The following is a 15,246-nucleotide window of genomic DNA, read 5'->3' on the forward strand; positions in this document are numbered from 1 at the left end:
GGCAAAGGAGGATGAATTGCTCAAAGGTTCAAGACCAGCCAGGGCAATATGGTGAAACCCTGTCTGTACCAAAAATACAAAAATTAGCTGGGTGTGGTAGTGTGCACCTGTAGTCCTAACTACTTGGGAGGCTGAAGTGAGAGGATCGCTTGAGCCTGGGAGGCGGAGGTTGCAATAAGCCAATAAGCCAAGATTGTATCACTGCACTCCAGCCTGGGTGAGAGAGTGAGACCCTGTCACAAAAAAAAAAAAAAAAAAATACAAACTGAAGACTTTATTTTAGGCATAGGACAACAGGATTTTTCATGGCTGGTTAAGTCCTTAGGGTAAAAGCAACATTTAAATAGGATAAATGCTTATTAAGTATGACATCCTGCCAAGAAGTTTCAGACAAATCAGATCTAGAAGTCCTAATTTCTCAGGAACCTTCTTCAGAATTCTGTTTAGTTAGAATTCTGTTGTTATGGAGAATGATCTGATTTTAAAAAAGTAAAAAAAAAAAGTTCAGTATTCTGCATCAGCTTATAGACTCTTAGTGTGTGCAAAGTAGTTTGTCTCTACTTAGATAATAAGGAAAACATGATAAGTAGATTAAGAATGACACAGGAAGATGGTACAGGAGAGGTAGCAACAGCCTCTAAACCCAAGCCCTTAGCCAGAAATCTATGCGCCTACCCAGTGATGCATTCTGCAAACAACAGCTTGCTTAGGGCTCTGTGCCCAATAATTGTAGAAGTTCATAGTACTGACAACAGTATTAATAGGCATGTCAGTAATCTGATACTGAGTGCATACTTGGTCTGCAATAAAAATAAAAGCTATGCCTTAACTGTCACATCTTTTTGAGGAATAGCAGGGAAGACTTTACTTCATTATTGTATGTTCTCTTTCATTACATCTTCTACTGTAATTGCTCAAAACAAGTGGCCAACTTTCATTGTTCAAAGTCCATAGCATTAGAATGGTATGAAGGTAATCCTTCATCTCTCCATTTGTTAGATGAAGGGAGATAGGAGATTAACTGTCTTCTTGGAAACCTCTCCCAGGCTTACATGACATGGCATTTCCTGGTTCCTCTTCAACTTCTCTGTTTGTTCCCTCATCCTTTTGCTGGCTCCTGTTCAGTCCTAAGTGTGGGTGTCCTCCAAAACTCTGCCCTTGGCCATGCACTCTTCTGCTTCCCTCATAGATGTTCATGTCTTTGGCTATCACTTTGTTCTGATGACTCTCAAATATTAATTTCTTGCCCTGGTCTCACACCTGAGCAATGGTACTTTCTAATTTATCCATAGGATGCCTTGATCTGAAGTTTCCTTCAATCATCTCAACTCCATTTCTCTTTCCATTAACGCAGCTTTACCAGCTGTGCCCCTGCTCACCCAGACCACCAGTCTACAGTCAGAAGCTCCTCTAGGGCTTGTTTCTCTCCTTTGGCTCCAATATCCAATGCCATTCATGCTTATTAATACTTATTACCCTCAGATTCCTTTCTTCCTCTCCTTTGCCCTAATTATTACTAAAATAGATTTCTCCAAATTACCCAGTTTTTCCTGTATTCCCTAATCTCAATCTGTCATATTGCTCATCAAAATTACTCCAGATTCTATTTTTATCATGCTGTTTTCCACTCCAAAATCTTATGATGCCTCTTATTTATTATCGTTCCACGTCGAAGCAATTTTGTCTGCCTTTCAAGGTCCTGCTGCCGGCATTCTCACAACTGCCCTCCAAATGAGGCACTCCCATCATTCACTTTCCTTGTCCCTCAAAACTCAGACCTCATTTTACTTGTGTCCCTTTGTTCGAGTGCTCCCTCTACTCAAAATGCCTTTCTTCATCACCACCCATGCCCTCAGGACCACCACCTCCACATGGCCTTCTCTGATTACTTACACATGTTCTGTCTGTCTTGTAGCAAGTGTTAGACTGTTGGGTTTTGTTTCATTTTTAACTTTTTTCTTGTTGTTTGATATATCATACTTTTATTTTATCAGCCTGATTACAAATTCTCAGAGGAAAGGATGAAAACTGCTTGTAGTACTTTTCTATCCTGCCAGGTGTACATGCATAATAGACTTCCAATAAATAACTCTTGATCACTTGGTAACAGCCATGTAACAATATTGTGAATCTGTGAGATACAGAATCAAAAAGCTAACCTTGAAAGAGAAGCAAGAAATACTCACACATTAAAATTGGTACCATGTGCTAGATGACTTCAAAATTTTGTTATACCTTCTCTACTTCCTAACTTACCTATGGAAGGATACGACTGTATCTGTGTTATATTTTAACCAATTACATAGAAAGTGAAATAGAAAAGATGTCCACTAAACTTGCAGGTGATATTAAGAGGGTGGCATTAAAAATCAGACCTCAAAAGTTGGAGACACCATCAAATTGGTACGTATAATTTTGGTTCATGGCAAGATCAGACCATAGATTCCATTAGAAGTAAATCCCAATCAGTCTGAACTGGCTTACTAAGTCCAAATTGAGTATAAGAGGTTCCAGGGATCTAACCAACAATTGAATGTCAAATAACTTGTCACTTTATAATACAGTGCTCTGCTGAAGACTGGAGTAGCAGTCTGGATTTTCAATATGGCCTCCCGCAAATCCAATGGTCATGTAAGAAAGTACCTTAAAATAAGGGAGAGTGTTAGGCCCAAGTGGGTCTCTCTGCTGCTGTTGCTGCTGGTTTCAAGCCTAAGGACTCTATTAAGCCTTTTAAGTTCCTCTAACATACGGTTTCCAAGGTCTAGGATACAGAAATTCTGGCAAGTGGGATCACTAATTTTTCACTAACTGAAGTATCTTCTGATAGCAAGAGCTCTTTGTGGGATAACTATACAAATGTGTTTTTGGTTTGTTTAGTTGTTGGTGGTGTGGTCATTGTTTGTTTGTTTGTTTTTAAGATGGGGGTCTCGCTGTTGCCCAGGCTGGAGTGCAGTGGCTTGATCATTGCTCACTGCAGCCTCGACCTCCTGGATTCAAGTGATCCTCCTACCTCAGCCTCCTGAGTAGCTGAGACTACAGGCATGCACCCCCACACTTGGCTAATTTTTTAAAAATACATTTTGTAGAGATGAGGTCTTGCTTTCCTACCCGGGCTGATCTCAGACTCCTGGCTTCAAGCAATCCTCCCCTCTTGGCCTCCCAAACTGCTGGGATTACAGGGGTGAGTCACCACACCCAGCCACAAATATGTTTTAACAAGTATACTAGTCAGGTCCCACACACAGAGAAAGGGAGACACACCACAATTTGGACTTGATGATCAGAATAGCAAGGCACAACCCTTCCATAACATTGTTTACTTAATAGATTTGGGAAGGTGGCTATGATTACAATAGGTTTTTAAAAATTGTCACTCTGTTGTCACAGAACAACTTCAACCAGAGCCAAGGGGAAAGAAGGACTCATGCTCTAATGGGAAGAATACTAGTCTTGGGCTCACAAGCCTGGGCTCTGCCACTAACTAAAGTGACCCCAGATTCAGGTTTGCCACCTATAAGAAGAGGGAACTGGACAAGATTATATTTAATATAAAGTATAAATTATATCTAATTTAAATGAGACATCATAAATTATAACAATTCTAGACGTACTCCTCTGAAATATAACATTTAGTCTCTTATAGAGAAGAGCTGCAGTGACCATCTGGCCAGAAGATGTAATTCAAGTTCCCCTGACTCTGCACACCTAAATGGTGCCACTTGCATTTCACTTACATCACTGAGAGCTTTCTGGGCCTGGGCAACTCTCCTCAGTTCTGGGCTATCATTGTAGGGGTAAAACAAACTTTTGTCTGCTTCCCAGTCTTCAGTGTACAGTTTCTAAATCAAAAAAGAGTGAAAAGTTAGGAGGAAGTAGAGTCACGTTTACACAAAATACATAGTTTTGAATTCATCCATTAATAACCTAAAGAACCAAGGGCCAGGTGAGAGCAAAGGTAAATGAAATTCACAGATAACTTCCCACTTTCCATCCAACCCAAGTCATTTTTACTGATAGCATGCCCTGCTTTTTCTTATTTTCAGAGGGGCAGATGTGTCTGATTTTGTTTCATCTCTTCTCTGTGACTCTACCTGCCTTCTTGGTTTTTTTTTTTTTTTTTTTTGGTCATTCTTTGTCATTGTTTATTAATAGCACTTACAAGTGCTAACACAATGTAAGGAGCCAGGAAGCACTTCACATAGTTCAGGGCAATATAGGACACTTGCAAGAAGGGGCACAAAATAAACCTCTAATTAGAGTAATAGCCAGGGACATCCAAAGTATAGCAGAAGGTCTACAGACAATTTTGAGATATTACTTTGTGGCTCTCTCAGCTGGTTCTCCAGAGCACCTTTATTCTCCACAGTCACTCCCCTCTGCCACCAGGTTGCTCAGGTTCCCAAAGGACCCTCTTCCTATTCTGCCTAGGAGCTTTCCTCTCAGTCCTTTTTGCCAAGCCCTATCCCTGCAGTCTCACATGTCTCAAGGCTACTCATAAAAAGATTGGGGAATTGTATTCTGGATGATCAAGAGTTCACCAAGTATTACATGAAGTATATGATGGGATGACATAGGAAGATAGAAGTGGCAATGGAGCGGGCCCTTACCTTGCTAAACATGGCAGTGTTCTTAACAGCCTGGACAAGTTCAGGGGCATCAGGAGGAAGCAGGTACTTATCCTTGGTGTCTTCCCAGTTCTGCTTGTATAAAACCTAGACAGAAGGAGCAGAGGATCTGTGGCTTGAGGTCTCACCCAAAGGCATGAGGATTTAAACAACAAAGGGAGACTCATGAATGCATCCTTGCTCAAAGGCTGCCAATGTGTTACTAGGAAAACATTGACCATGCCATTGTCCTATAATATTTTTCCTACAATAGTCAGCTTTTGATTGAAAATTCTAATTCCTTTCAATTAAAAATTTAGCTCCTCAGCTTCTTTGGCGACACTGGGACTCCATGCAGCAACAGCCTGCAGCCGAGTCACAGATGCCTCTTTGGGCAGGGCATGGACTCTTCCATCCACCCACAGGTTCTACAGGCCACTCAGTCATCTGTGCAGCCTCCTTGATGAATACAGGTATTGAATTCACACTTCCCAAGAGGCTGGTGAGCAGGATCAGGCCTGTCCAATTTTCTCCTCTAAGACAATGCAGACATGATGCACATGCTACTGAGTACCCCAGCCATCCATATCATTGCCTTACCTTACTGACTTGCTGCGACACTTTCTTTGCATGTTCAATATCCTTTGCTTTTTCATCTACGTGACATATAGTCTTAGCAACATCACCATCCATTCGATACTTAACCTGCCCAAATAATGCACAGTTAGAGTTCATCACAGGCATGAACATGTGAGTATATTAAGGAATTTCTTATAACCACAAAGCATTACCCCAGTGACTCTAGGTCTGCATCACAAAGCATAGTTTCTGCATTTTAGCTGGAAAAATGTGATCTTCAAAGGAGCACCAGCATTTACTGCTTGTCTGCTTTCCTGGCTGGATCTCCAGCCTGCTGCTTCTTGGCCTTACTGTGCTACAGTGTGGAGAACCACAGTGAGTTGGAGCTTCCATCTCATAGTCTCCTCTTAAGCTAAGTTGCTAAGCCAAGCTTTTAGAAGTTTCTTTGGGTTCACATTTACAGCAACATGATCTATGGCTTCATGCTTTTCTAGATTTGTGAACTAGCTCATGGTAATTCAACTGCTCATTCTCACAGCACATATTTACAGCCCAAAATTCCCAGCAGTAGGTGTATTTTGAAATGTCCCTCTCTTTTATTTCAGCAATGCAGCCCACCTCACTGAGTTGATCTTGTACTTTTTTGATTCTGCGAAGTTCTGGAGTATCTGTTGTGCTGGCGTATGGCTGTCCTTTTGTTTTCTCAAACTTCTCCTTGTATTTATTCTGAAAAGAATATCAGATATTAGCCTAACAAGACAGCAGCAAAAATTTCAGGCAACATACTCACCCCATCTGATTAAAAAAAAATCCTTCAAGTTATAGCAATTATCAATTGTAATAGCTTTCATTTTGTCCCCTACCCCAACTCTCAGCAAAAACTAAAATAGATTTGATAATTGCTTCTCCTAAACATGGTTGGATCTTGGAGACAATGCAAATTTATTATAGACTATTGTCTTCGAAATACCCTAAAATGATTCTTTCAATCTTTTTTTTTTGTCTGAATGCATACATAAAAAGCCTAAACCTCAATTATCTTAGAAAATAAATATAGAAATTGAGTTAATTCTGAAAAGATTTGATTGCTAATACAATGCAAAAATAATAAATTCAGAAGTTGCAGCTAAACTTCAGTAGTTCAGATAGCTGAGACACCAGCTGAATTAATGACAGGTCTGAATTATATTCTGTAAATTTAGGAATGTGATTTTATTATATCTGCTGAATACACAATGAATTCTTGCTTTAATGATAATGTGCATAATTTATCATTATAAATGTTTTGGGAGTATTCTTGAGTGGAGTAGTCAATAATCTAAATTATACTATTGATTTGGTTACTTAAAACTTAAAAACTATTACAGACCTTTGCTGACATTCTGTTCAGAACATCAGAAATTCTAGGTTCATAGGATCTGAATTAATAAGAATGTATGAATTCTATCTTATTAATAAGAATGTATGAATGTAGAATAAAAAATTCTATCCTTGCTGAATACTGCAGCACTAAAGAAGGTAAGAAAATCTTGTTTCTAGAAATCTATCTTAGATTATTTAAGGTTCTGAACTAGAATTTTACCAAACAGTGAGCTGCTATCATTTAACGAAAAGTGAGTATGTATTGCTCAACCTCAATAGGATGCTTTCGACATAAACTTTAGTCTTATATAATCCAATGTTCTCTTAAGCTACATTTCATTTTTTAAGCCTCCAGAGGACATGCAATCAAGCCACCCAGTGAGACCTCAGCCCACCATGGACAATCAACAAATTAGACCCATTGAAATGTGTCTGAATCTGTCTGAATCAGTCAGTGTAACTTACAGAACTGTACATGGGAATTTAAGGACCAGGGACCATTGAGAGCAGTGATTCTCAACCTGGGTGCACATTAGAATCATCTGGGCAGCTTTTTAAAATCCTTTTGTACAGGGCTGGGCGTGGTGGCTCATGCCTATAATCCTAATGTTTTGTGGGGCCAAGGTGGGAGGATCACCTGCGGCCAGGAGTTTACGACCATCCTGGGCAACATAGCAAGACCCTGCCTCTATGAAAAAAAAATTAGGAGATCCACAATTTTTTTTTAATTAGCCAGACATGGTGGCATGCACCTATAGTCCTAGCTACTAGGGAGACTGAGGTAGGAGGATTGCTTCAGCCCAGGGGTCTGGGGCTGAAGCTATTGCTTGATCCAACCTGGGCTACAGAGAAAGATTCTGTTTCTTAAAAAAAAAAAATCTTTGTGCACAGGCCCAACTCTGAACCAATTAAACTAGAATGGCCTGAGCATATTAACCAGTGTGCAGCCATGGTTAATAACCACTGTTCTAAGGTACAGCCAAACATTCAGATCCTCAGTTTCAAATGAGTTCTTAGTCTGATCTTGGATTTTTAAAATAAATGTTCTTCTTCACTACACACCTTTTTATATACCTTTTTATATGCTGTTAGCTAGTCTACTGAGAAGCTATTCTGCTAACATTGTTTAAATATGTTATGTAGCTTCCGTGAACTGGCCTAAATTAAATCTGTATTTATGATTGCATTATTCTAGATTGGCTAATAGTGATTAAATACCAATAAATGCTTTATGATTGGCCTTATGCTTATTTTGCAGGAATGATTTCAATAAGAATGCTTTCTTATGCTGCAATGGTATAAATGAATTACATAAAAGGAAAATTCGACAGTCACAAGAGCCTATAATTTGCAAAATAAGTTTTTGTTTCATACAGGTTTAAGAAATAAAATCCAGCCAGCATCCAAAACAGAGTGGGTTGAGATCAGTAATTTCTTAATAATCAAACCAGGTCAGCAGAAGTTGTTTGAAACTTACTGGACTAAAAAGATCCTGCATTTTCTGACTGTGTGCAATGTAGGGGGTCATGAACTTTGAAGGATCCACTTTCTTCCGGATGACCTTCCTCCTCTCCACCGGCTTTGCTGGTGCTGGCTGTGCCAGAGCTGGTTTGGAAGTTTCTGATTGCTCATAGTCAGATGTCCTTGTTGTCGTAGTCTCATAAATTTCTGTTATTGTCTGAAAATTTGATACGCAGTTCAACATTGTTGTGAAAGTCAAAACTGTGCTACTGTGATCTCAGTATATATTATTCTAACTTCAAGTCAGATTTACATTCCTGGTGTTACTTCTCCATATCTAAAGTAAGCCAAAGCAAGAAATGGCACACTGTAGCCGTATGAAGGCACATTATGTACAGAAATCTGAATGCTGATTGTTGGGATTGTGTGGAATAAAAAGTTTACTCCTTATTACTTTGCAACATTGTCTTAAGTTTGCATTTGCAGAAAGACACTCGAACACTTCAAAGTAGTCGGGGGGAAATCGGCAATAAACTACTTTTTTAAAACAGTTGAAAATCTTAAGTTGCCTAGGTAAAGTAAAAGCAAACTTGAGGTTGGGGAACAAAAGGTTAAGATAATCAAACAAAGCTCAAATTCTTGACTTTAATATTAACTTGTAAATGACTAAGGGAAAATTGGTCGTTTGTTCTGCAGGGATTTAGGCATTCTCCACTGTAGTAGGAGACAAAGAATAACGAACTTTAAAAAAATGAATCGCATCAATATTATAAGAGATTTTCATTCCCTTGGCTTAGTCAGTTAATTAATGTGAACTGGAGTGCCATTTACACTAATAAATGCTTAGGTGGACAAGAATAATGATGACAACATAATGGGGGTAATTATCCTCACAATAGTCCTATCTATGTAGTAGGTGAGAAATTACTATTTCTTACAGCAGGCTATAGTGGAAGACACTAAGACCCAAAGTTTGGGTCTAATCCAAGGTTAAAAATAATACATGTAAGAAAAAAAGATAAGCAGCCAAGTCTTCTATCCATTTCACAGTATCTTTCCCTTCACAGCTAATATCATCTGTATCAAAGAATTATAGCATCAATTATGAAAAAAGAACCTAGTAAGGAAATTGTACATTTATAAAAACCCCCGCTAGTGTTGTCACATCATTGCTAATAGGTTGTTTTCTGCCCATGATTACTAAGGCATGGTTGACTGTGAGAAACTAACCAAATTACAGCATCTACAGATGTTAGTTTTTATGCAGTCACAGGTTCTCTGAACAAGCTTCAGGATTAACCATCCATATCATTGTTGGTCATGCTCAAAGAGAAACAGCTGCATGCAGAAAATAAAGCATGAGAGAGGTATTTCACCTTGAAAAAAAAAAAGAGCTTGAACGTGGAATATTTATGGTAATAGCTTATTTAGAATTCCTAATGTGCTAAAATCCGAGTAGCATTTCAATGCATCATAAGGAATGAAGCCCTGGAGGCACCATCCCTGGTGGCAGAGATGGTGTCCTACAAGTTACAACTCCACACAGTAAAACTGCTTGTCCCTATGAATCACAAAGCCAAGGCTCCTTGGCTTGTTGTCACCATCCCTCCTGCCACTGTTGGAGAATGGTAATAGCCACTGACATTATTCTAATTAGCTTCATCTACACAAAAATATCACACAGGAGCAATAGGGGGAACCACCCCCTGCCATCTTGGGTTTGTTGAATAGGAAAAAAAGGTGAAATAATCCATCAAACAGGTAATGTTTGTGCTTTCACACCAGCTTCTGGGCACAGGTAGGTAAGTGATCCTCTGTCAGATAATCCCTTTTGCCATCTTTGTGGCCCTGGGAGTCTGAGAAAGGAGAAAGCTCTTCCTGCTTTAATGAGAATGCAGTTTATGCAGCTGTGGGCTGGGCCTTACCTCTCCCGGCACCTCTTCATAAACCACTTCTTCTGTGTAGTACTGTAAATAGAGCACAAAGGCATTGGCAAGAGAACCAAAGCAGAAACCACCTCTCCTCTGCCTCAGCTGAACCACTTAGGTGACTGCACTAGCTCGGTTGATTCGGAATGTCTGTGGGAAAGGGGTAGGTGAGGGAGCCTGTTCATATTTTGGAACCCATCTTCACTTTGTAATACTTCAGGAAAGCTAAAGTGAATGCCATCCAAATGGACAAAGGGATGCAGAGGGCTGAGAAAAATGTGTGAGGCTGTTTTTTAATCAAGAGAAGCTATATTACTTTACTGGGACATGGAAATTTTTTTCTTATGGTCCCCAAGATAGAATTTGCTGAGAATACAATAAGAAGATCCTGAGTGTGTGGGTTGGGCAGACAGGAACTGTGATAAAACTCATTGTTTGCAAACTAACAATAAACTAAAACTGAAACTCGAGTGTGAATACATTTTTAAATGGATTGTATCATGGAAATAATAAGATCCCAAAGTATATCCACATCTCAATTATTCCTATACCCTCCTGATTAGTAAGTAATAAGTTTCTTCTGGAGTGATGGGTGAGTCTCTTTCAATAGTGTGATTGTCCTAAACAGAGTGGTGCTAATATGAAAATTGGTAAATGCTAAGGAATGAAGGGGAAAATGAGAAGATTCTTCATCACAAAGTGTGGGAAAGGTAGGCTGCAATTTGCCACAGTGGCTCTGAGGTCATCATGGCCTGCATGACGGATCTGCAGCCTGGATCTGAAACCAAGTCTACTTTTGTTCTACTTCTGACATCACCAGCAATAAATAGATGCAGAAAGGAACTGGTTGACATTTGGTTTCAGATGTGTAAGGAGAGAGGAATCCTGTCCTTAGCCTCACCCTGCTCTGTAGGGTCAACAGAAGGAGAGGCTCGTTTAGGCCAAGCACACGAGGAAAGGGATAAAGATGAAACACTTGGCTTATTTCTTAGTTTAAAAAAAAAAAAATGGATGTAGAACACTTTATGCTTCATTTTTCTTATCTTTAACACCAAAACATACAGCACTCAAGGGAAGAGAAAACATTAAGATGCAAAATTTCCCTCAATGACCTGCATTCATTTCAGTGAAGTGTCATCAAATTACTTAACCATTGTCAGTAGGCCGCCTGTGCTATTTCACCTGCGTTAACAATTGTCTAAAACTTGCCTAATGTTCCTCATTCTTGTGCTTTCTTTACTCTTGAGCTATTGTTTTAATTTAAAATCTAATTCTGCCTGTATGTCGTTACACATAGCAACAAAAATCACAAGCACTGACAGGACAGAGATTTGCTTTTTTACAGTTGTGACTTTCAGCACATGAGAAATATCATTTGGACACTAGAAAATATTGTTTGATGCTGACGCCACATAGAGTCATTCCTCCGGTCACACAAAACATCAGTGGCTTCAGAAGAAATATTAAAATAAAATGGAAGATTCACAACTATTTTGGATTTTCTCAGCATCCAAGTTTAAAAGCAGCTCCTTGGAAACCATTCAATTTTACCTTTGCTGGGCTCTCACCATTGGTAAATGCATCTTAGAAATACGCTTATAGAAGAGGCAACATTATTTAAATGGTTGGCATTAACTTGTATGCCAAATCTCACTCTTTTTTTAGAGCTGTGCCACTAATTAGATAGTACATCCTTGCTTCTCTCTCTTTCTTTCCAAGTTTAAGTTAGAGAGAACAGTAAAACTTTATTTCAGATGTCCAAGATCCCAAGGAGATATATTTTTAAAGCCAGTTCTTCTCTGTTTTCTGCATATTTTTAAAGCTAGCTCCTCTCTGTTTTCTAAAATCTTCCCTGGCCATTTTTTCGAATGCACCACCCTCTTATGCTCATGATCTTTTTTGAGGTCAAAGAGATCTCAGTTCAATACTTTCTGGCAGGCAGTCTATTCGTTTATCACCTGCTGGTCAGACCCAGATGCTGTAATGGGAACAAAATGGTAGGGATGGGATGTCTAAAAATAGCCGCCTCCTTTTTTATGACATCTAGTTGAATCATCAAGTCTAGCACTAAGGACAATTTCCAGTGGCAAAGGTAAACAATTATTTTAAGAAAGACAAGGGATATTTAAGTTGGAGAGTAAAAACTGTTACTGGCATTATTATCATAGGGAAGATAATTTAATTTATACTTATATTAGTGTTTGATAGTGATATTTCTGACCCTTAGGTACATAAGTAAAATGCACACTAGTGATAATATCAGCATGAAAGATGTGGTCATCAGCATTTAAACCAGAGAGGTTGAGTGTTACATTGTATGAGATTCATTCTATTTTTTCCCTCATATCCTTCAGTAATAAAAGCTATTTTATTTGTAGAATAAATAAAATTTTCTCATCTAAATATAGACTGGTCACTAAAATAATTTTCCAAAGAGTAATTTTGGCACTGCCACCTAAAATTTGGTTCTTGGTAGCTCTAACAGTTAATTTCAGTCTTATTAAAAAGCATAGATTTTCAAAACTGCCTCCAAGTGCCTTAGGCATTTGGAGATTTTCATGTGTTTAGATCATCATCATTAATTGGTAATTATTAAGCACATTCAGATTCATGGCACTGTATTTATGTGCATTATAGTTCCAAGCCTTTAGATTTTATTTCTAGAATGTGAAGATAAAGGCAAGAGCCGGTGAGGAAAAACCGTAAGATGATAAAAACAAAAGGATGTAAAATAAATATAAAATAAATGATTAACAGCTTTGTAAAATGTGTTAGATGTCCACCAATAACTGGAAGGAAAATTTTCAAGATACCCACTATAGTCTTTGTTCTTATTCAAAATTCAAAAGCAAAAGCTAGTCTTGTTCACTTGGGTAAATATAATGAAGTTGGTAGGAAGGTACAGCTCCAACTATCGCTGCAACCTTCATGCCTTTATTTATATTTGCTTGTATGTGAGTGTCGGTGCACATGTGTATGTGTTATGTATAAAGTCTCACATCTGCCAATAATTTCATACATATGATTATTCTGAATATCTAACCCATGTTACCCTATAGATGATTAGCTAGTTGAAGCAAAGAATAAGGAGTAGATGTTTTCCTCTATTGCTATGCAGACACTAAGAGACAGAGTTCCATTTTCAGAACTTTCTCTTCATCTCTGTCCCTTTGAACATCGGGGTTGGGAAGTGGGGAAGAAAGTAGTTTTAGAAGACGAATTAAAACCTGCCTTTACTCCAACTTGGTTTTTTGAGAGCTTAAAGAAAAGCAAAAGTGGGAAACAGTGATATTTCCTTTCAATTCTAAATCCCACGTAATTATAGTGAAACCGAACATAAAATATTCCTTTCTTATGCTTTAAATGATGACTCTTTGTGAAGTTATAATAGACAATGTATTTTTTGAATGATTAATTCACCTACACAGCTTTGATTGTCACTACATAAAATAGTTTGCTGTCAGTGTTTTTTTTAAAATCTTACCTCCACCACCTCCTCATAGTCTTCATCATCTGCCATTTTTCCAGAGTAGTAGTGACACCTACAAACTTTGCATATTCCATACAAATGAAAACATATTAGAGTCCATTCCCAGCACAGAAATTATCTTACGACATTATAAAAATAGAATTTGAAGCTAAACTATTGTAAAAATCATATATTGTTGCAGGCCAAAGGAGAGAAGACATTTAAAATACAAGTATAAACAGCAGAAGCTTCAAATTTCTTTCTTTTTATTCCTTCAGTGTTGGGAATGGCTACTTCTACATAATCAGCTTAGTCAAAATTGTAAAAGGAAATTGAGGTAAGGAAGTGAGAGAGTTTGGACTCAGGGAACAGAGAATTTAAACTTCCAAGCACTTAGAGAAAAGACATTTTCCAGCAAAAAATTTAGTGAAAGAAGGTCAGCTTGGGTTTCAGAAGAAGCTGAAATTTTTCCCCCGGCACCAAAATTCTAAGAGGGCTGACTTAGTTTTCCATACTGCCCTGATCCACTGTTTGCAGTATATCTTAGGCTTCAAATTGGAACTCATAAAAGTACATCTGTCAATACATTTTAAAAGAAAAAAAGAAACCTCAAGGCAATGGGGATATTTTCTTCCCGAACACCATTGGCTTATACAGACTTTTTCTTTCGTTTCTGTAGCTCTCGTTCAAACCTGAAAAATAACAAAGTTGTAAAGCATTGGTTGAAGTGCATATAGGATTGTCAGTCCTTAGCCTAAGCTTCTAATGCAGAAAACAGGGAAAGGATCTCTCAAGGCCTCTACAGTTTGACGCCAGAGAGTGAGACTCTTGATATGAACTGGATGATGAGTTGGAACAGCTGTCGCTTCATCCAAAGATGTTTGCCATGTAAACCAATACCCTGCAGTGGCTGGTTTTGTTAAGCTAGCGAAACTGCCACTCCTCAGGCAAATGAAGCCCAGTAGAACAGGATAAATATAGGAACGTAAAGCAACGTATCTTCTTTTTCATACTAATATATTTAGAGAAAAATATCAAAGGCAAAAAACTGTTAGACAAGAGAGCCAATTCAGTCAAGCAATAAATTGGTTAGCAAAGGACTTGACTCTAATCACACACTGTACATAGCAGATATTAGTAGGGCCTTAGTAGGGCAATGGGGTTAGACTCTCCTAGCCATATTTCTACCATTAGTTTCCTCAGTTATAGCCCAAACCTTTGAAAAATACTTCAAGGGAAGTTGTGGAACATCTCCTGAAAGAGTATTACAGAAAAAGTCATAAACTGGCCTTACCTTCAATCTACCAAATAAATTTCCTCAGCAGCAAAGCCTCTCCCAACTCTCCCCTCCTGAGAACCCCAGGCAAAAGCCAGCGTGATGCCTGGGCTCCGAATTATCATGTGGCAAGAGCAACCAATCAGATCTTGAGTTGCTCAAATTTCAGAAGCTAAATTTACCAAGTGATCTTCTGAAAACCACCTGTTCATCAATTCCACTAAAGGATAAAGGGTAACAAATTGCTTGCTTAGAACTATTCAAATGGAATCAAATTTTACCTAACTTCCAGCCTATGCAGTTCAATTTTAGGTTGAATTTCCCATTTACTGAGGCCCCATTCAATGTCATATTCATGCAAAAGAATTTAGTAGAAAATAAGCATGACTTTGAGAGGCTTTGACCCTTCTGTGACTGCTTTCTTCATGTCATTTGTCCAGTCATGGTGATAAATGTACTCACCCTGGTAAAGTTCACCAGGTGGAGCTACAGATAAGTTACTGGTGTTAGCGTGAAAGAAACTAAGGAATAAGACCCAGTAAACATCAAGTTGGCAAAAGCAATTTT

The 15,246-nt window shown here is 38.4% G+C and overlaps 1 protein-coding gene across 4 annotated transcripts in view; it reads right to left on the minus strand.

Annotated features, from left to right (window-relative positions):
* Window positions 1-13,454, minus strand: part of NEB (nebulin) — a 247,776-nt gene extending 234,322 nt beyond the window's left edge. For all 4 annotated transcript variants that reach the window (XM_054478963.2, XM_054478962.2, XM_054478961.2 and 1 more), the window contains exons 1-7: window positions 13,419-13,454; window positions 9,932-9,973; window positions 8,023-8,223; window positions 5,802-5,909; window positions 5,205-5,309; window positions 4,608-4,712; window positions 3,735-3,839 (exon numbers count right to left, since the gene is read on the minus strand). In XM_054478963.2, coding sequence (XP_054334938.1) covers window positions 3,735-3,839; window positions 4,608-4,712; window positions 5,205-5,309; window positions 5,802-5,909; window positions 8,023-8,223; window positions 9,932-9,973; window positions 13,419-13,454 — 702 coding nt within the window. The remainder of the gene's footprint in view (window positions 1-3,734; window positions 3,840-4,607; window positions 4,713-5,204; window positions 5,310-5,801; window positions 5,910-8,022; window positions 8,224-9,931; window positions 9,974-13,418) is intronic.
* Between the last annotated feature and the right edge of the window lie 1,792 nt (window positions 13,455-15,246).

The sequence above is a fragment of the Pongo pygmaeus genome, chromosome 11, assembly GCF_028885625.2.
Source record: "Pongo pygmaeus isolate AG05252 chromosome 11, NHGRI_mPonPyg2-v2.0_pri, whole genome shotgun sequence".
Taxonomy (NCBI): domain Eukaryota; kingdom Metazoa; phylum Chordata; class Mammalia; order Primates; family Hominidae; genus Pongo; species Pongo pygmaeus.